This window comes from Uloborus diversus, chromosome 1, assembly GCF_026930045.1.
Source record: "Uloborus diversus isolate 005 chromosome 1, Udiv.v.3.1, whole genome shotgun sequence".
Taxonomy (NCBI): Eukaryota; Metazoa; Arthropoda; class Arachnida; order Araneae; family Uloboridae; genus Uloborus; species Uloborus diversus.
Window position 1 is genome coordinate 134093653 of NC_072731.1, and position 23235 is coordinate 134116887.

At 31.0% G+C, this 23235-nt stretch overlaps 1 protein-coding gene across 1 annotated transcript in view; it reads right to left on the reverse strand.

The window, feature by feature from the left end:
* Positions 1 to 5287: 5287 nt before the first annotated feature.
* LOC129221347 (HIRA-interacting protein 3-like) overlaps positions 5288 to 23235 on the reverse strand; it is a 57812-nt gene continuing 39864 nt past the window's right edge. Inside the window, exons 14-18 of the mRNA XM_054855820.1 lie at positions 22908 to 23008; positions 22709 to 22805; positions 18078 to 18246; positions 5669 to 5767; positions 5288 to 5588 (exon numbers count right to left, since the gene is read on the reverse strand). Coding sequence (XP_054711795.1) covers positions 5470 to 5588; positions 5669 to 5767; positions 18078 to 18246; positions 22709 to 22805; positions 22908 to 23008 — 585 coding nt within the window. The 3' untranslated portion in view covers positions 5288 to 5469. The remainder of the gene's footprint in view (positions 5589 to 5668; positions 5768 to 18077; positions 18247 to 22708; positions 22806 to 22907; positions 23009 to 23235) is intronic.

Sequence of the window (23235 nt, forward strand, 5' to 3'; positions counted from 1 at the left end):
AATGGGAGCAATGAAATTCTAAGGTTCAAATAAAGTCATATAGCTAAGGGCCACCCAAATATGCATTATGCTTAAAATTAAACATTTTATTATTGTATATTTTTTTAAGCTAAGGAATACCAATAAGCAAATACCAATAAGCAATACAATAATACCAATTTTTTAAAGTCATATTTGCAAGCCTGATTTGAATTATTTCCATTAGAATAATTTTGCATAGTTTTTGTTACTCATTTCAGTATCAATTTTAAATAAAATAAAATTTTCTAATTATTAGTTTATACTTAAAACAAAGCTCACAATCAAGTACTCACTGTTGCTTTTTAGGTTTAAATGATTAATTAATGAAATAATTTTCCAGATACTGAAGTTTAAAGTAACAGATTTATATTAATTATTTTTGCTCTTAAAAAGCTTCAGTTGCTAATAAATGCATACAACTAAATTCCTAATGATTTTTATTACCTAGGGGTAATTAATGATTTTATATTTAAAAACATTTTTTAAAACTTAATAAAATGTTCCTGTTATTTTTTCTTTTGTTTTACTGAAAGTTAAATGTTAGTACACATAATTTACTTTCTATGCTGCAAATCAAACTTGTAAGCTTTAAAAAATATGCAACAAAAATTCAAATGATCACAAACCATTTTGAACCTTTCTTTTTAATGAAAAAGTACATAATAAACCCGTAATTACCTTAGTAAATAAAAGTCGCTTTAGAATAACTCATTGAAGTTTATCATTTAGTTTTCATCTGCAGGTAGAAACCATAATATTTATAGCTTAACTGTTGCTCCCTGCCCTTAGTTTCATGAAGACAGAAAATCGAAACTATCGTGCAATACATTTATTTTGTATATATTTGTATATAAAATATTACTGTTATTTATCGTCAAAAAGATGAGCTGAAGGCTTTTTAAATTAAAAAAAAAAAGCTTGTGAATGAAAAAAAAGTATGATATTTGCTGATGGCTTATTAATTTATAAATTTTAATAATGTTATGCATGAACTTATATGTATGGCATGTTTGTCATTCCAACTAATGTGCTCATAGTGTGTATACATACTTATTTTTATAAATTTTTAGCAGTTGTTGGGTTGATTTTATAAAGCACAAGTTGTGCCCTACACGTAGAATATTCAGTGTACAGTAAAAAAAAAAACTGTGTTGAACATGGTTTTACTGAATTATGTTACCTGCTTAAAATAATGTACAAAATTTTGTGTTAACTCCTGTTTCATCAATATGCTAATTTTTCTACTATATTCTCTGATGCTACAATCATTGTTATTACTATGTTAATAAAAATGCAAAAAGTTTTTCCCTCGTTTTTCTTTTTTAAAAATTCAAGCATTTTACCAATTTGAGAGTTAAGCATCAATGAATTTATTGATCAGTTTTGTCGCATTAACGTATCTTTACCTCAGAGCCAGACTAGCGTGTCCAAAAATTGCAATTTTCAGTTTATTAGTACATTGTATGCACATTGTACTATTCCTTGTCAATCCATTTGAACTTAATTCTGGAGAAAAAAATCTTTTGTAATTATTAACCATTGTTAAAAGAGCACAAGCCCCATTCTTTCTATGCACCAGGCAAACGTTTTGCATGTCTCCTGTAAAGTAGCGATTATCTGACTTATGTCAGTCTGATTTTGAGGGACATATGTTTCAAATTCATTTTAATCTTTTATTGAAGATGATGTTTACAGTTTGTTTCTTCTAACTTTCTTAATCCCTGAAAATTTTGATTCAAATGCAATTGAATCGATGAGTATGAAAACTAGTCATCTTCTGGCAGTGGCATATACAAGAGGAGGAAGGGGTAACCCCCTCCCCCATCCTTGACAAAAATTTAGGATGAATTGTGAACTTGTGTGAACTTATAATGATTTTTAATGATAAAAATCATCATATGATCAAACCCTCCCCTTGGAAAAATCCTGGATATGCCACTGTCTCCTGGGGATCATGTCAAAGTCATCCCCTTTCACCAAAGGAGATGACTGGTTTTCAAACTCATCTATTTAATTGTGACCATGACACTAATTAAAACTCCAAAATGTTATCTCTGTTATCTCAACTACACTATACAGCACAAATTAAAATATTCATACAAAAATCCCTAAAGAAAAAATCCAAAATTAACAATAAGCAAAATGGAGCTTCCCATTAAAAAAAAAATTCAGCACATATGATCAACTAAATTAAAATTGACACTTCTAAACATTCAAATAATAAATGCTTAGAAACCGTAACACACGCTTCATACATTGCTTATCAAATTACGAAAGAAATTCTATCTCATAGATTTAAAAAATGATATCAAAACATTTTACTACATTTTTGCTGATGACTTATTGAAAATAAAACATATAATATTTTTACATTCCGCACTGGGCGACTTTTACCTAAGATCAGCTTTGAATCTCTTTTCAGAGCACCCTCCTCCTTGTTGTTCAACCAATCAGGATTTGAGAATAGATTCTACTGCTAAAGCACCAAATTTTGACTTTGCAAATTTAAAATAAATAACCATCTGTACTTGTTAAATAATTTGGCACTATGGTCGGAGAAAACCTAACCAGACAGCATTGTGCAGACTACACAGATCCTAATCACAGCAGTGCAGTGTAGTCAGGTTAGGTTACCCCCAACTATAGTAGTTTTTTTCTATATATCCATAATTCTAAAGTAATCAGGATTTATTTTATTTTTCGTTGGTACCCCTTAATTGCTTTAAAAAAAATCCTGATTGATAAAAGTAAATGGAGCTGGTGCTCCTCAACTATAATGCATTCAAAGATGATTAAGAGAAAACACTCCTATCATTCAAAACATATTTACTTTTGCTCCGTTTACAAGCCTTATCTTTCTATAGTTATTTTCTCTGACAATAGTGGAAGTAACAGCTTTCTTGTTAATCTTTGTAGTTTGTCTTGCCCCCTAAACCTTTTTCAGGGTGGCGACAGATCAGGGGAATCAGGGAAAAGTCAGGGAACTTTATTGATCAGAGAAAAGTCAGGGAAATATCAGGAAATTTTGAAAAAATTACAAAAAATCAGGAAAAATTGATTTTATGAAGAAATTTTTTTTTTTTTTTTTGCTTTTTGCTTTCCAAATTAAGTACTCTAATTCCCTAGGCATTTTCCGCCAATTATCTGTTCAAAAAAAATAAATAAAATTAATGAGGTGCGATTATACACTGCCGCATATTTGTGCATCTTTTTTCCCCTCAATGTCAAAGTATTGAATCTTACTTATTAACCACAGGATGAATTTCCTAAGATTGCTTCTGTGTCTGTTAGGTTGTTTATTTTATCCAGCTTGAAATTTCCTTTTACGCTTTCAATGCTACGTAAAATAAACAACCATACAGGCAAAGAGGAAGCTTTCATTAATGCCTTAGCTCCTTTGCCTTTATTCCATTGTCTCGAAGCAATTAGCGTACTGTAATCACGATTTCAAGAAGAAATCTTTGGTTTTTTGAATTAATACTATAAAAGCTTAAAAGTTATTACTTCTTTGCATTTTTAATTTAATTGCTAAAATTGAACTTTCAATTAAAAACCGTTTAGAATACTGCATTTTATACAAACATACAATGGATTTCAAGTAGAGCAAAGAAAGAAAATCATTATTGGTAACGTAAATCAGGGAAATTTGGTGAACTTAATCAGGGAAAAGTCAGAGAACTTTTTTTCACAGTTCCTGTTGCCACTCTGTTTTTTCTGGTGACTAACAGAATAATGGGTCATAGTTTATCTTTTTTTTTTTTTAAATTAACTTGGAAATAATGCTAGAAGAGTGAAAATAGGAACATTTTTTTAAACATTAATTCAGATTAAAAGCAACAATTAGCATAAAAAACAAATCTTGGAAACTAACCTGTTTCAAAATTCAGCACAGCAAAAATAAAACCTTTTCATACACAAGACTAAAAATTGGATACATTTCGGATCATTTTTGAAGCAGTATTATTACATTTTGTTTTCCTTCTTTTTAAAATAGTTCATTTTCTTCCTAGCGCGATAAAACAATTCTAAAAAGAAAAAAAAAACATCTATGTACCCCTTGTGCACTGCATCAGCAATTTTAAAACTTTTCCCCTCATAAGTGCCATGGTGCTTACACCAGGAAACACAATAATTTTACTTTGCAAAGCTAACTACATAATTTTTGATAAAGCAATTACCACATACATGAAATACACCGCCAACTCAGTCATTCCAGCCGAGGATTGCAGTTTCGTGCTTATTAGCACTCATCAGCCCAGCATAGGAAGTGACTGAGCTGGAGGCAGAAAACCTCTTAAGGAAGCCAAGAGTGCCAAACAAACTGGTAGCTAATGTATAATTAGTACAGACCAGACGAGTAACCGAAGCAATGGCTCAGTTCCACTTGAAGATGGAAAGGCATGGCATGGTATTATTGCCCTATTATAGTTCGGTAACTTACTGAAAATACTATGCCTTGTCTTTCAATCTTCCAGTCGAACTGAACCATTGCTTTGGTCACTCGTCTGGTCTGTGCTAATTCTACATTAGTTACCAGTTTGTTTGGCACTCTTGGCTTCTTTAAGAGGTTTTCCGACTCCAGCTCAGTCACTTCCAATTAGCTTAAAATAAACATATTTATAATAAAGGCAGTTTATTTAAAAAAAGTAGAGGTTTTATAAATGTATAATAAGTTTTTAAAAAGGTTAAAATATCATTAAAATAACCAGTGCTGTTTCAGTTGCATTTCAGAAACTAGCGGCCAAAAGCTCCTTTTTTACGTACAAAAACATTATGAATGCTTCAAATCCTTCCAATGCTATGTTCTTAGAGGCATTTTTGAATTGGTGCTCTGCTTAAGCATCAGTAAATGTATTTTATTTCTTTTTTTTTCAAAAGGGTCAAAATGACACCTTAATACTTATTAATGTATTATCCTTTAGTTTGGGTTAAAAAAATACTATCTTGTCAAAAAGTCTTGAAAAGTCACGGAAGGATTAAGCTTTTTACGAAAATAACGAGCAGCAGTTAGCAAAAAAAATTTGCTTGGGGTCAAAATGACCCTTTCCCTAATTCTAGTGTTAAGAGTGTAAATATTTTCACTATTTTTCATAACAATTCAAAAGCTCCAATCAACAATATCTCAAAACTGAGGTTGCTTTCACAAACAGCAGCTTAAATAAAGTGCAACGTCAAAAAGAAAAGTATTTTTCAAATTAAAGAGACCAAATCAATGACTAGAAATGAAAATTTCTTTAATTAAAACAACATTTAAAAAAATCTAGAATGCACTTTTCAAAACAGATACAAATAAATACAAAGAAAAAAGGAAATCACTATGGATTCTCATAAAAAAAAGTCTTAAAAAGGGTAGGTGCTTAGAGCATATCATCACGACATTTTCATCACAAAACCTTAACTATTCGGATGGAGGTATGCAGTTAAAAATGATATTTCTCTACAACTTTTTCAGTCACTTTCTTCACTGTCAAAAATATCTCTAAGTCGGGAGAATACCTTCTTTGGCGAAGGTGTTTTCACTGGTTTCTTATCTATGGTTTCTACCCTAATTCCTCTTTTGCGTCGGCCTGAAAAATATAATACAAAAACATTGATAAAAATTATTTTTCAGCTACAGAGATAGCATAAAACTGAATATAAACTTTACCTTCAGTTTGTATAATATTAGACTGATCTAATTCAGCAAATTCTTTTCGGGTTTCAATCTTCTTTCGTAATTTTTTACATTTATCTAGAGTAGGTTTCCCTGAAAAAGTAAGGAATTTCATGCCAATTGCAAAGTGTTCAATAATTACTCTCAAAAAAATTAGAATGGTAAAAACTTGAATAATACTGAAAACTTCAAAAAAAAATTTTCAGACATGAAAAGTTTTAAAATAATTTGTTTCAAATAATTTCAATTCCATAATTTTATTTAAAAAGTCTCTCATTATTAAGTAAAGCAAAGCAAAGAATCATTAAAAATGTTTTCTTGTGAATTTCTATTACCATGAATTGTTCTGTTTCTCCAATAACAAGCAAAATATCAAGGGTGCCCATCTCTCCCAAGAGCAAGGGTGCACTCCCCTGTAAATACCAAAAACTCCCCTACATTTATTATTTTTCTTCTATGAATACTTTGCTTATCTATAAAGAAAGTGCGTTTATTTTTCCATCTCATGAACTTATCTAATATTTTGCATAACCATTGCAGGAGCATAGCACACACTTACAGTTGTTAAACATCTCATTATATTTTATTCGTCATTTTTCTGAAGCAAAATATTTTATAGCTAACAATTGGGCAACACAACTAAAAGAATTGTGGGGACTCCTTAAGTTGTATTGTTGGCTAATTAGTATTTATTTTAATGTTGTAGTGTAGTATTAATTTTAGTGTTGTAGTGTTGCATATTGAGTGACACAATTATAAAGAGTGGTCAATTAAAAATATTTCATAGTTAGCACTTATAAAAAAAAAAACAGGGTTCGAAAATATGATATTTTCAAAAATATTGGATATTTTGATATACAGGGTGTCCGAAAAGTCCTTGACACATTAAAAAAATTCATAGAAAACCAACAAATTGTTGTATGAATTTGCGGTTTGCACCATAATACTTCACAGGTTCAAGAGTTTTTATCACATCGAAAAAAAAAAAAAAATGAAAAGAGGAAAAAAAGAAGAAAAAAGGCATTTCACAGTCAGGGTGTCAGTATACCTTGGTGTCAGTATATGTTTTTTTTTTTTTACAACAAAAACAATTTAAAAATTTTTTTTGTTGACATGAGAAAACGCAAAAGGGAATGAAAATTACTAAATGAAGAATTACAAGTATAGCATATACTGACACCCTGGCTGCTGCGAAATGCCTTTTTTCTTCTTCTTTTCCCCCCTTTTCTTTTTCTTTCTTTCTTTTTTTTTTTTTTTTTGATGTCATAAAAACTCTTGAACCTGTGAAGTATTATGGTGCAAACCACAAATTCACACGACAATTTGTTGGTTTTCTATGAATTTTTTAAATGAGTCAAGGACTTTTTGGACACCCTGTATATTGGATATTTTCAATTAGCACAAACTAAAGTCTTCCAAATAGTAAATGCATCCTCAAATCACTCTTTATTTCCTTATATTATAATTACAATATGTATACTTTATATTAAGGCTTCTTTCATTATTTATATCTAATATTTCATTTTAAATTTCTATCAATTTTAATGGACTTATTTAGCATTAGCTGTTTTATTCATTTTTCTTCTGTTAGCTATTTTTACAGTTATATGATCCGGATGTGCACAGACTAATATATAAAATATATACATTAGTCTGTGCATAGTCATAAGACATTTTCTTTTTTCTGAGCAGTGTTAAACATTTAACTAGGCACTTTTAATATGAATTACAATTGTTGCATTACATTACAATTTTATGAATATAAAATACAAGTAAAATAGGAGTATTATATTACTTTATTATATTAATGATGTTTTAATACATCATAAAATATAGTACATAACTTTTTGGTTATTTTTAATAATAAATGAACAATTTTACTAAGATTAATATACTTTTTGTATTGAAAATACAGTAGTTGAAAAAATAAATATCGAAAATATCAAAATATCGTGATATTTTCAAAATGAATAACAGATATAATATATATCATGATATATATCGGCGAACCCTGAAAACAACACTGCAATTTCAAATCTTGTGTGAAGAAATTTTTCTGAAACTTTTAAGTTACTGGTCAAATGTGTAATTAATTAAATGTTGATGTTATTCAAGATACACATTTTCCTGGCTCTGTGTTCAAAGAAGACCTTAAAATGTCACTCACTAAACCAGTACTTAACCACATTTTAAACATAATTGGGAACTTAAGCATTAATTAGACAAACTGTATATTACATTTTGGTACCAGGGTAAACATGCAAATCCACATGCTCAAAATTTGATTTGTGTCAGTACTGTCTTACTTTGCCTGTACTGGCATTTTATTCAGATTTACAGCCAACTCAGTATGTTAACATTGATAATGGTACATTTGTGGAAACTGTTGCCTTATAAATTATGTCAATTTTCTACACATCATTTTCACAGGGTTCATAGTGGGTGCAAAAAAATATATAGGAGTTTAAAAGGAAAAATATAGGAGGCTGACAGCAAAATATATAGGAGTTTGATAGCAAAATATATAGGAGTGTTAAAGGGAAAATAAAGGAGTTTGGTATAAAAACAAAGAGGAATTTCGAAAAAGTATAGCATCTAATATGTTTGGAGACTGTACAAAAAAAAAAGAAAGAAAGAAAGAAAAAGAAAAGAAGAAAAAAAAAGAAAAGAAAAGAAGAAAAAAAAAAGAGTGCCAGTATCAATACAATTCTATAGTGCATGAAGTCATAGTAATGTGAAGAGTCACAGATGTGCGAGCAAATGAATTTTTATACTCACAGTTGCTTATATGAATCATGTTTGTTTAAGACAATTTTAATTCAATTAAGCAAAATTCTGTGTGTGTGTTTTTCTTTTTTTTAACAAGGAATCCACATACAATTTCAGAGAATTTTATTAAATTCTGGTCAAACGATATATTATTAGAAATATACTGCACACTCAAAATATCCATTCTTTGATTATTTTTAAAAAAATATCATAAAACAGTATAAAAAAGCAATTACGAAATTCAGATTTTCACTTACATGCTTTGAAAAATGCATCTCTGATTGATTGCTTAAACTAGATTTCACAATTTAGAGGAAAAAAAAACTAATTTTACTAAACGAAGGCAAAGGGAAAAAAAAGACTGCTCTAATGCATCAGGCTTTTTGGAGAGAGAGAGAGAGAGAAAAATGGTGTCTCAATCTTATCCACTTTATTTCATTTAAGGGACATAATTATGGGACATGCTTGATTCAAATATTCTGCAATTTTTTAATGTTAAAACTGGATTTCGTTTCATTTTTGAGGAATTAATTCATAAGTGGCTGATTTAATTACCAGGTGCGCACTCCATAATTTATATATATATATATATATATATATATATATATATATATATATATATATATATGTACATACATATTGTATAAAGGGTGAATTTGATCTAATCTGTAAAAGGAAAGGGGGTGTAAGAAGAGCCCAAGTGGAGCATAGAACCATCCATTATCCCCTCCAATTTGTACCCGTAACCGAGTAGATAAAAAAGAGCCAAAAAAAAAAAAATAATAACCTGAAATGAAGACCGATTTTTGAAACATCTGAAGTACTCAAAATTAAATTGTTACCAAAATCTGAAAATGCATTTTCAAAAATAATCCTTTGAGCTACAATCGGTCATTTATGCTACATGTAAGATTGATTATATGTGACAAAATTAAAAGCTTTCAAAATTTTTACAGCAGTACACTTAAAGTTAACATGTTATACTATGAAAATTACAAAGTAAACTCTTTAATTGAAAACAAGTTAAAAGTTGCAAGTAAAACCATCTATATTTTGTACATTTCATAAAAATAATTAAACAGAAGTTTAGTACATAAGCCAACATTAAAGATGGAAGAGTGCACAGTGTAAGGGAGAAAGAAGAAAAAAATAGATCAAAGATTTTTGGGTTTTTGGGTAGCATTTAACATCCAATGAAAAAAATATAGGAGTTAGTGAGAAAATATAGGAAAAATAGGAGAATGTCTGACAAATTATGAAAATATAGGAGATATAGGAGGACTATGAGCCCTATTTTCATAATGAGTTTGACTCAAATTACTTTTAAACTCAGCAATTAAACATGAACTTTTCAATCAACCGTTTTTATAAACTGTAACTGGCGTCTTTCAGCCAGTCCCACAATCTTCAAACTTTTTTCTCTTTTGTTGACATGAAAGACTGTGGCTGAGTTTAAGACAAGAACAGAAAAATATACATAAAAAAGTAATCACAATTATAAATTCTATCTGCTGAAAATAAAACTTCATAAATACAAAATAAATTAGGCAAGACAACAATAATACTTTATATAAGTATAAGTTCAATTGACTACAATTTTGGAGGCCAAATTAAACTCCAGGCAATTTTTACAGTAAGTAGCTAAGAGCCGAGATAATTCAATCCTTAGAAAAAATAGTCGGTAGTAAGACAGCTAAACGACTACATTCCAAAAAGGGAGCTACAATATAGCAAAATTCACAGAACTAAATGAATGAGTGGCGAGCATAGCTTAGATATGCTGCTGATTAGAATGGGTGGTACTAACTTGCATTCCTGCATGGAAGATACATATGTTAAGCTACTAAAAGGAAAACTGCTATAGATTGACACAAGAACATGCATTTTAGGGTGTCCCTTATTTTGGGTTGAAATTTTTCTGCCAACATCCTCTTTTGTTTTTTAATCAGATTAATTCATGTGTAAAGTTTGAGCTCAGTAGGATGAAATGACCTCTGCCAATTAGAGCCAAAATATTTAATGTGACAGTCAACAATATTATTGATTTAGAACAGATCCCATAATGATCATTATCAATCAAATATAATATTTTAATAAATCATTAAGTGATATATACATTAGGAACCTTCTACACACCATGTGAATTCGCGACGCAACTGAGAGCGACCAATTAGCACCCACCCTCATTAGCACTTTGATGGATGACCCGCGATAGGGTTCCTGCAGCTTATGTTTTGATCATTTCAAACGGCTTTTTGGTGTAACTTTTTGAGCGTTCAGTCGCTGCTAGTGTCCCAAGTGGAGCTTGTCAGGCAGAGAGTTTCCTTTTAAAAACAGCTTATCATTCTACACCAAAAGTGCAACAAGCAACGACAGTGATGTCCACCGAGCTAATTTTCGACACCGAAAAATTTGTATTGGCAGTGAGGAAGTGATGGGGTTGCCCCCCCCCCCTAAATATTAGAAAAATTATCAAATCAAATTTTTTTCCTAGGAAATTAATTCACAATATTTTCAGTTATTTTTTTAACATAAAGCCTGTGTATAGGAATTAGTTATAAGCCCGATGTAGGAAATATATTTCTCGTAAAAAAACATGGAGAAAAAAATATATGTATAATGTCCCTCTTAATCAGATAACGGATAAACGAATACCCTGCTTATACGAATAAATCCTCCCGGAACCAAAAACTTCCTCATAAATGCAAAGTTAAAGTTCCCCGGTTAATCGAATAATGCTAATCAGCTTTCGCAAATATTTTTGCTGAGAAAATTTTTGAATAAATTAGAAAAAATAGTAAGTGAGAACGATTGAAGTAATATTAATATTTATCGCCGACAGCGGCGAAAACAACAGCATTCAGAATCCATAAAAACGTTTCCACCATTCTATCAAATTTCTTTTGCCTTTGTCATTGCAAAAAAATAAATAAATAAAAAATAGTGCAGTCGATAATTAAACTGAATAACACAAATAAATATACACATTTTAGACGATGATAAATTAATGTTAAATGTAAGATACTGTAGACGAGGAGGGAAAGAAGGGAGTCAGAAAAATGTTCCCAAAAGACTTTGAGCAAGTTATCCCCTAATATGGAATTTTTCAAAAAATAATGTTCTGAAAAAAGATGCCAAAACAAAGATTTCATTACTCAAGTTGTAAGTTACTTTTTATGACTTTCATACGTACTTGTAATACATATACTAATTTTTAAACTACTTTGTTGTTTATTTAGCTTATTTCAAAAACTTTTTAGCAATAATCTTAATTATTTCTCTTAAAAGCTACTTATTTATTATTTTTAAGTTTTAAAACAAATAATGTCAATTCAGAAAGGTAAATAAAATTTCCCCGCTTAATCAAATACCCCACTTAATAGAATAATGTTTCTTGGAACCAACAATATTAGATTAAGCAGAGCTGATTTTATATTGGAAGTATTGCATGTTGCATAGTTTTTTAGAGTTGCATCACAAAGGTCTTTTTTGTTGCATAGTATCATTAGTGAAAAACTTTTTTGTTCAACCTACAGAATGAGAGGAGAGATTGGGACCCCAAATCAGCTTCAAAAAAGTCCTAATAACATTTAATTAGTATAATTATTATTTTACCTCTCTGTTTTCTCTCAAGACAAACCATTATGATAAAATGAACAAAGTTGAAGCTCTAAAATATGTTTTATATTTTAAAATGTAAATATATACAAAATTAGTGATTACTGCTTCAATCAATTGAATGCCAGAAAAGCATGCTATCCGATATATATGTTTCATTTTATTGAAATAAATGAATAATTACATACTTTAAACAGGAGGCAACATTTAAAATAGTACTTCAAATTTGCCGTAGAAAATTCATAACACATATAAATGCGCCGTTTCAAGCGAGAGCTCGGTCGCCGTTTGATGTTGCTGCTTAAGTTTCCACAGCAGTTCACACTGGAACTTGTCTGATGATTTGAGTGCCCCCGCATTTAATGAGGTTTATGAAGTGGATTCTAATCGGTTGCGTTGCGTAGTTACGCCAGGTGTACAAAGGCCCTTAATGTTAAACTTATACATAGGGGAAAGGGGGGGGCACAGGTGAACATGGTATGTTTTACTAGAATAACGTCAAGCAATACCTCTTTGAAAAATTCTCAAGTAATGGCACACACACAGTACCAGTCATGCTTCTTTGGCCAATTTTTAAAGCAAAGTTTATGTTCCTGTGGTGACAGCTTTTTTGTTTTAGCAGATGCTGATGTAATTTTATCACTGTCTTCTTCCCATAAAAATGTATTTTAAGCTAGTAAGCTAAACATAATTATTGCAAACCATTATATGAACATTGAAGCAAATTTACAACAGTGTTTATTATTATTTTTTTAAATTCTTCATTTCTGCAAGTAAGTTCTAAAGTAGATGATGGGGCACTTGTGAACACAACATCTATTGGGCAAATGTGAACAGTTCCCATATCTTCTCTATAATATTAATATTAGTGTAGGGTATTATAAGTGTTAAAAAAATGTGTAAATATTTATAATTCTTATTTTTCTATAATCAGTCTATAACTTTATTGTTAATTGTTATTATATGTTATTAAAATTTTTTTATAATTATTTTATTTTTACATTTATTTGTAACTTAATAGTTCAAGAGTTTAGTGTACGCAATACTTGCATTAAACAAGAAGTTCCGTCCAGAACTAAACAAGCCTACTTTCCTATATATCAATAGACTTTCTAGTATCTGATCAAAATTCTCAAAATTAGCTAAAATTGCAAATTATTTATACCATATTTTTAAAAATATTTTAAGCTGATTTCTAGAAGTAAAATATGTCTCACTCATCTGAAGAATTAGTTTCGTAAAAAATAAAATAAACGAACAAATAAACTGACAGCACCGTTTAAACAAAGCAGCAAATACATTTTATTCCATTAAACAAAAATCTTTAGCTGCTTTCAAAAATAAAAAAATAATTAAAATTAATAAGCTTATTAAAATAAATACATCATATCAAAAAAAAAAAAAAATGGTTTTTCCTCTGTTGCCAAAAAATAATTTTAAAAATGAATTAATGTAATTTCAAAAATAAATAAAAACAATGAAATGTCAACTTAAAGAAATAATTTTCATTGGCGGAAAAAAAAAACAGTCTGCACATATCTTTGAGTAGAAACATAAAGCACTCCGAATTTCTCCGCCCAAAACTGAATAAATGTACATTAAAACTTTAGAGTGTAAACAAAATAAATCATATAAACAATAATTATTTTATAGTATAACCATGGCTGCGGAGTCAATCTTATTCTGGGACAAAAGGGTCGGATTCTGGAGCCGAAGGTACTTAATTCAAAGACTCGAAGTTGGAATCTATTATGTCCCTTAAAGTCTGCCAATGTTTGCGGAGTCGGACATACTTTGGGATCAAGGCAGGGTTGTTCTATTTTTACCCCAGAAAAAATCGCCAGAAAAATGGCGGAAAATCCGCCCCGGACAAAAAATCATTTTGTCCATTTCGTCCACTCATTCAGTAAATTGAAGGTTCTTAATTGAAGATGCAAAGTTTAAAACAATTATATTAATTCTTACCATTCAAGTAATATTTTACTATCAAAATAGCATACATAAATGTGTATATAAACAGTTGATAGTAAAATATTTTAAAGTGAAAATGGAAAAAATAAGACTGGTTGAAGTTTATGTAAGTGTGTTTTTAAAACATGAATATTAATAAGTTATAATTCACAAAAAAATATTTATAAAACAAACACATCAACAGTGAATTTTAAAATGTTTGTCTGTGATATGGGAGTTTCATTTCCCATAGTAAATGTATTAATAGAATTAAAAAAGTAGCTAAAGATTGGAGGAAAGTTTTAAAAGATTGGAGTCTCAAAATATTAAAAATCATATGAAGAAAAAGCTTTGTGAAATGAAATCTGTTCCTGTAATACAAATGCAAATGAGGCAGTGAGAAGCAAAGGGATGTAAGTGGACATTTTCAAGTTTTGAGTAAAACGCATTAAAAGATAAGGTCCTAGGTAGGCTTTCATTGAAAAGTTTTTCTAAAACATGATGTACAACAGTACCTACCAGGACTACTAGTACTATCTCTGGCTCCAGGACAGAGAAGATAATCACCTACCATTTGTATACTCGTTATCTCTAAATTTTCAATTTTGCACTTACACTCCTTTGCTTCTCACTGCCTCAAATGTGATGACCAGCAACAGGCTTGGGAGTCCAGCTAGGCTTGTCATAGTGAATTTATTAGTCCCCAATGAAGATCAGTGACCCTTTTAAAGCTTCCTACTCCCTTACTCATTACAGCCTCTTCTGGTAAGCTGTACCAAATGCTCACAACCCTAATGAGTAGAATTTTTTCCTAATTTGTATGACATTAACATATCCATAAAAACATGAAGTAACATAAGTTATGTAATGTTTGGTTTTCATGTAATAGTTTGGTTTTCATGTAATATTTAGTTATATGTAATGACACTAATATATCCAAAAAATATGCAGCGTACATAAATAATTTACAATAGGATGACATCAATAAAAACTTGAAAATGTAACAATAAAAATGTTTTGAAGTTATTGAATGATGCAGAATAAAAAAAAGGGGGGATTTTTTAGCAATGCATGTTACCACATATTGTGAAATTTTAATATAAAATTCAATGCACATAGATTGAAAATTATTTTACAACTGTCAAATGCTTTATCAGTAAGCTGTTGATCCTTGGAATTTAAGCCTTCATAAGCTATTACCAATTTTGATTCAGTTTGTAGTCTAAACCTGTTTCCAAGTTTGCTTTGTATCATGACAAAATATGAAAAAATAAGTTCAGTATGCTGATGAGGCTGGAGGCTATGCACTGAAAGAGTTCGACATGCAAAATTAGAAATACTTTGTCAATCACTGTATCTCTTCAGAGATTCCCATCATTCTGCTAGTGATAGATTATGTTTATGAATGCCGCCAAAAAATACGAGTATACGTTGGTTGCTAGAAATGGAGATGTTTTAATAGAAAACGTAACAAGCATCGGAAAGAGATTTTATCAATGTCATTCGGACAATACTTTGCTATTTCTTCTTGGTAAGTCCTTACACCTGTATTTCTGCTGCAGTGTGAGCTGAGGTGGTGCAGTTATCAAATCATTTCTGTAAACTTACTATGAATTTTAAATTCTTCAGCTTTCAAAAGCAAAAACAACTCATTAGTTACAACTATTATTAGTTGAGAAATTTCTTTGTAGCACACCTAATGAAATACTCATGGGTTTCAAAAAGTAATCAGATGTTTTACTTTTTTATATAACTGAATATTATTAATTATATTCTTCACCCAATATTTTTATATTTTTTACATTTGCATCTATTCGTCTTCATGTTAATCGATAAACTCAAGAAAATATTTTGATTTTGTATGTATTTCTCCAATCATTTAATTTTATGGTTCCATTGAGTTTAATTTCTTTTATAGTAATAAATAATAATGTAATCATGTTCAACAGCTTATTCTCTTGGTTAAATTTTATTACTTTTAAGTAAACTATAATCTAAAACTAGTTGCACTCAAAAGTGTACAATCATTCGATTTTAATTAAATGATTAACTGACAATAGATAATGTATTAGAATTATATACTGATTTTATTACATTATAACAATAAATTTATATATCAAACTTATGGAAAACCTGTTGATTTTCATTTCATCCAATTTTGTCCAATTTCTTCTGGCATCTCTGACATTTTGCAAAAAAGTGGACAAAATAACAGCCGTGGATAAAGGAGTCGGTAGTTGGAGTCAAATTTACAAGAGTCAGAGTTAGTCATTTTTCCTCCCTGTATAAATTTTTGCCAAAGCTATGAAGTCGTGGAGTCGGAGTTTGACTAATTTTCGGGTATAGGAATCGGAGTCAGGTGCCCCAAAATTCTTGGAGTTGGAGCCCGGAGCTTGTCCTCAACAGCTTTTTCCAACAAAATTTGATTGAAGTAAATCCACCTTCAAGTTCGGAATCTACATCGACTTTCAGTGTCCCCTTAGGCGCTAATGTTAAGGTATTTAAACTGTTCAAAATAGAACAGAAAATTGCTAAAATCGAAAAGTGAACTATGGGAATGAGGTGTCCTTGCCGAGATCTTTTGAACAAAAAAAAGTTTGTTCAAATTGGACTATTCAGTCAAAAGTTATTGGGAGGGGGGGATAGACAGACATTTTCCCCCATCTCAATGCCCTACTTTCCAATTTTGACCTTTTTTATTTTTCGCAATATTTTTAAGATGCATTAATGCAATTTTCTGACTTTTACTGGGAAAGCAGGCTAAAAAAGACAAAATATTTCCATTTGATTAAAATTTGAAATTTAAAATAATTTAAAAATTTATTATCATATTCTGTATAAAGCATAAATACGATCAATCATCTTTACATAATAAAATATTATTTGTATTATATAGTCTTCTATTTTTTATTTTTTCCCCCCTTGTCTATCCAGTGATCAGAACATCGTGCACGGATACTTTAAAATTTCACAGTGAGCTGAGTTATATAGATTGGTAAAATATTTTCATAATGGCACACTTTCTGTACAATGATCCGACACAATATAGGTTACACATCCTCCAATTTTATTAGTATATACCTATATGTTTCATATTAACGAGTTTTTCATTGAAATATGATACTTGTCCTGCACTTTTCAACCGTGTTTATATGTGTCACAAGCTTCTTCACATGTTGCACCCTATAGGGGTACATGCAAACAATTGAAGATCTTTTTAAAAAGTTCCAAAAGTTTAAAAAATACCTTTTCAAAATATCTGAAAAAATTCCCTGGCACAAAAGAAAGACTATTCAAATAATGGGGAAAGTTTTGATAAGAGAAATTAATATTTTTTTAGAAATTAAAAAAAGAAGAAAATAGTTCACATGTGCCCCCCCCCCCCTTTCCCCTACATAAACTTTTTTTTTAATACTTACCCCCCTACCTTGTAGTGAATTGATGCAGAAAAGCAAGATCCATATTACAAATATCAAAAAGGTTCTAAGAGAATCTTGCTAAAAAAAGCAAAACTGATGCCAGAATCAGCACCTCATATTTGACAAATTCCTAATTTGGAGACAAAAAAGTTAACCTATATGTCGCTAAGGGGATACCAACTTATGACAATACTTCATTCTGCATTGTTGCTGCAAAAAATGCTTAACATCAACTTGCTGCATAAAACGCATATTGTTCAGAGACTTTTTGAAACATCAGATTGCAATTAAAAAGGTATGTGCACAACTAGATGCTAGGCAGACTCCACACATGAAATTTCAACCTTCTACTCCATACCCTTTTTGAGTTACGTGAGATAACAACAAATGTCATGAGAAAACATGTAATTTACTTGGAGTTAATCAAAATGGATAATTTGGATGTCCATATGTTAATTCACATACATGCACTAACATAAATGTCACAAAACCAGTCAAAACTCATTGATTGAGAGCTGAGTAAAATGCAATTTTAGGCTGAAATCAGAGGAAAAAAATTTTTCATGATAACTATACTTCCTTTACTTTGCATAACAAAGGAAAAAAATAATTTTTTACCAATGCTTCAACTTTTACAGTTTGAATACCTTTTAATCCTTCCTCATGGAGCAATTCAAGCATCTTTTCCACTTTAGATTTTTGAGATTTACATTTTTCAAAGAGTTTTGAATAACATTGCACACGAATCCCAGCAGCTCTTACATATTTCTTTAGATGTTCAATTCTGTTGTTGGATGCAGGAGAAGTCTTTTTCACCTAAAGCATTGAAAAACATAAATTTACTTGCTTTACCTACTTTTATTTTGTTGATTACTTTGTAGCATTCTAGTCATCAAAAATATTGGCAAATTCAATACCATCAAGGTGAAAAAAAAATCTGATATTAACATGAGGACTTCGTCTTCAGAACAAATCCAAAAATATATTTTAACAGTAAAAAAGTTTAGAAATAAAGAATAAAAAATTAATTTATTGCATTAAAACAATATACTTTTCCCTATTTGAGAAAACAAATTTTCTAGCAAACAATTCAATAGCTGCACACAAAATTGTTGATATCAGATCAAAGTTGTAAAATTTTTATGTGCACAGAAGCATATACATTTAGTGTCACAAGAGGGGGCAGTTTGCACTTGAGATATGTATGAAGAATTCAAAATTTCTTAAATTATATTTAATCAAGAAAACTTTATATATAAATTTCAAGTTCAATATTACGATTACTTTACTTCTGCTCACTAATGCAGCCAGAATTAACTTCTGGAAAGAGTTTTTTGATCAAAGTAGTCCTTACACATACATAAATTACAGTATTAGGATTGGCAATACTGTAAAACCCAAGGTTTCTGGGGGGGGGGGGGAAGGTTACCCTTAAAAGACCCTATTTGCTGTATTATTGCTTCTGCTTAAATAACATGTTTCCCTCCTTTATTATTACTATAATCAGTAATTTGTTTTGGTAATATGAAGACCAAAAAAGAAGCATTAGTACAAGCATCTGTTTTGGTGATAAATAGGGATTTTCAAATAAAAAATTAGTTCTCCATATCAAATAATGTTCCAGAGAAACTTTCCACCAAACAGAAAAGTACTGGAATGACCTATCGACCCATTCCGGCCCCACTACAAGCTTGCTGTTAATCCTGCTTTATACCTAGGTTGTTTTTTTTCAAGCTCCGTTTTCACAGCAGGAAAGCCAGGTGGGCAGCAGGTGGCTGGTTTGCATACTAGGATACTGCATATACCTCTGACCAAACACTCAGTTACTGTCGAGTCCAATCTGCTCTTTTCTGTTGAGCTACAGACACGAAAACATGGCTGTCTCTATCAAGTCTCCCGCCAAATGTGAATTGAGAAGTGTTATTCCTTTCTTGCAAGCAAAAATTAACAGGGCAGTAGAAAGTCATTGAAGAATAAGTCGTGTATATGGAGATAACTTAATGAGTGCTGGTGTTGTTTGTAAGTGGTGTCGAAAATTTAAAGAGTGCAGAACTAATGTGCATGATGAAGGGGGGACGCAAGTCTGTGGCTAAAGACGACCGTGCTCAACCAGTCGACAAAGCAGTTAAGGAAAATCAAAGATTCTCGATAAGTGAATTATCGATGCAATTTTCAGAAGTTCCAAGATCGTCCCTACATTCTATAGTTATAGAACGGTTGCGCTACAGAAAACTTTGTGCTCGCTGGGTCCCTAAAACACCATAAAAAATAATTTTCAAACATTGGTGGCAACTTTTATGAGGAGGGCATAGAAAAGCTTGTGCACAGGTACGACAAATGCCTAAATCTTCAAGGTGATTATGTGGAGAAATAATATGCATTGTACCTTACTTTTGAAAGAAAAATCTTTTTTTGTATATTCACCCTTTCTTTTTTATAGCCAAACGGAGCTTGAAAAAAAAACAACCCTCATATATATTTTAAGTTGGTTTTAAATTTTTTATTAGCGATAGTAAAAAATACTAAGTAATTTTATGATTAGAATAATTGCTCAAAGATTTTTGAAAGCAACTTCACGTCAGTGCATGCAAAAACAAAAGAAAAGCTCTTTGTTTATCATAAAATTTGATCTGACATGTTTTAACCTGTTCAGGACCAGCAGAAAGAGGAAGGAGCACTTCCCCAGGCCCGCACTCTCTGCAGAAATCTGTGCACACGGGACCGGGTGATTTTCGTAGTCAAGCCTAATTTTATTTAAAAATTTGTATGAAACTATTACTACAATTAAATGCACTGAAATTTTTTATTCACTATCAATAATACTATCGGAATACATTCCAGCAAAATTTTTACTGCATTGAAAAAAAACTGAATTTTGAAGGAAAATGGGTTTTTTTCCAATAAAACAAAAGACTATGTATGTACATGGGTTTTAAAAAGTTATAAGTTTGCAAACATGCATTCAAAATACAGACAAAACATTTGAAAATCAAAAAAAAAAAAAAAAAAAATCAGACAAAAGTGAAAAATAGTATAGCAAGCTGAAATACTTTTGAAGCTTTGATGTTCACCTTCCATTACTTAGCCCTTAAAATACATGCACTATAACCCACACCCTCAGAATCACTGCTGCCAATATTCAAAATTAAAATTTTTTCTCCCACACTTAACCAATAAATATTCATCCTTTCCATTTTGGAAAAATATAAACACTTCACTAGAATATAAACAACAAGCAAAAGTCATAAATCTGAGCTCTGACTAATTGGCTTCAAAGGCTGTAACACCTGTAGTTGTTTCTCTTATCCAAGTCCCTAGATTTAAAAAAAAAAGAATATAACTCAGAGCACATATTGAAGGCCAACACTATGTAGATCTTATTGGAAAATGTAACGGACTTCAACATCTAGTGTCATTTAAAAATTCAAATATATCGTTCCAAACTTAAGATCACACAGGCGTGATCACGGCCCAGCTGACACGGGCAGTGGCGCCGACTCCATGGGGCCTGAGGGGGCTCGAGCCCCCTCAAAAATAATTTTGAGGGGGCAGAGCCCCCCCAATAAATCAAGAAAATTATTAGTTATATTATGCTTTCTAAACTCATAAATTTATGTTTTATTTTCCTTGTTTGAAGATAGTTTACCTTGTAAAATACATTCAGTAATGAGTTAAAACAAATAATTATTTTGGTAGTAAGCAGGTTAACTGAAAACGAGTGGTATGAAAACGATGGTGTTACGGTGCTGCAAGCACACTAAGGATTTGTCCCAGTGCGCGAACTTACTGATCAAGTCTCAAGTCTGTTGCCGGTGGGCAGCGCTCTCTTGCTGTGTTGCTGATCTGGAAAAAATATATGAGGGTTTGATTTGTATATTAAATGGGAGGCGTGATAGTTTTGAATACTTCTGGGAATTGTGTTTAAAAGAAAAACCTTCACAAAATGATGATCCTTCCCCTTCCTCGGAATCGACGTATACCAAAGAAGTATGAAAACAACGAAGCCAGCTCACCCTACACTTTCAAAATCCCAAAGTACTACAAGGCAATACATTGAGGTTTGTGAAATGGTACAATCTTGCATTATTGGGCGGTTTACATCAACTGGACTCACATAGGTCATTGCAGTTGAACAGGAGTGATTGCTTTTATTTAACAAAAGTGAAACAAAATTTGAAAAATCAACTGAGTTTTTCAAAAATGACCTAGACATTGAGAGACTGCGTTTACACTTGAATATGTCAGCAGATATCACTAATGAAAAAAACAACGGGTCTTAAAAAAAACATGTGTAAATTAAATTATCTTTTTACAAAAATACTGTGCGTGTTTGTATTTATTTTTTTCCTTTTTTCAAAGCCAAAAAATATGTGTCAGGCGTGTCGAGTTTTCGGGGTTCTAATGTTGATTACATGACTTTAAAATGCTTAAAAAAAACTTTGAAGCTCACTATTTTTCATATCAAATTAAAAAAATTTCCTGCGGCAAGACCCCCCCTTCCCACACACAATATATTTTTTTAAGTCAGCATTTCTGGGAGTGCCCTTTCATGCAAGTCAAGTGCCCTACCTTTTTCAATGCCTCGCTACGGCACTGCACGGCTCCCCGTAGAAAAGAACAAAAAAAAAAGCCTCTTTCTAAGCCAAGTGACATAATCTAGTTGAACCAGTAAATTTGTAAACCAATTTTTAGATTGTTCTACGTTGAAAATGCCATGTCACATTTGTTTGTTTAAATTAAACACACCAGAAAGTATGTAAATTGGTATTTTCAAGGTACAAAAATCTGACCTTTATTTGGGGGGGGGGACCTCCGTGGGATTACATAACCCCCTAAACCCCCGGTGACGTCTAGCCCCCTCAATAATTTTTGCAAGTCGGCGCCCCTGGACACGGGAAGTCTAATCACGATCGCGATGATGCGGCTTCTGAAGGGAGAAACGAGTGTTCACATATATGAAATCATAGTCGCAAAGGAGTTAACAATTAAATTTAATAATTTAAGCAATCACCACCTTTTCAAAAAAACGAAGATTCAATTATTTGATGCCTAGGAACTGTGTACTGTCCTACACAACCTTGAACTCCATGCAAAGTTACCAGAACCTTGAAATATGAATAATATCATTTATCGGATTGATGCTTTTTTCTGTGAGCTAGCTGAGAGAAAAAGGTTATAATGACTTGTCTCCCAATAAATGTTTAACAACGATGAAAGGTATATTAAGCAATAATTATAATATAAAATAATAAACATGAATACTACTTAATCGACTTACTTTTTCTATCTTTTCCACATGTTTGTTTTCTTTCTTGCTAACTTTCTTTTTTCTCTTTGAAGAACTATCTTCCACATTAGAATTTTCATCTTCATCACTAAATTTTTCATAACAATATTTGATTAGTTCTTTTTTTCCTTTTAGTAAGAGATTTTATTCAATTAAAGATTTGACAGTAATTGTATGTAAAATACTTTACCTTTTCAGTAGTTTAGTTTCTAAGTTACTCTTCTTACTTTTCTCCTTTTTCAAGTCTAACGTTTCATCATCAGAATCATTGCTGTCTGACCCCAGGGAAATCTATAAAAGTAAAATTGAATTATCTATAAATAGTAAAAGAAAATAAAACATAAAAAGGCACAAATCTGCAGGAAACTGTATAGTCCAGTCAATGAATGCTCAAAACAGGGGTGTAGCATGCATGGAATATGCGATAATTTTTGACTCCAGAATATTGTTAGGGGTAGTTAGTAAGTAAACATACTAAAAGTCTCCGCCCCTAGGGGGTGAGCTAAAGGTAGGAGGGA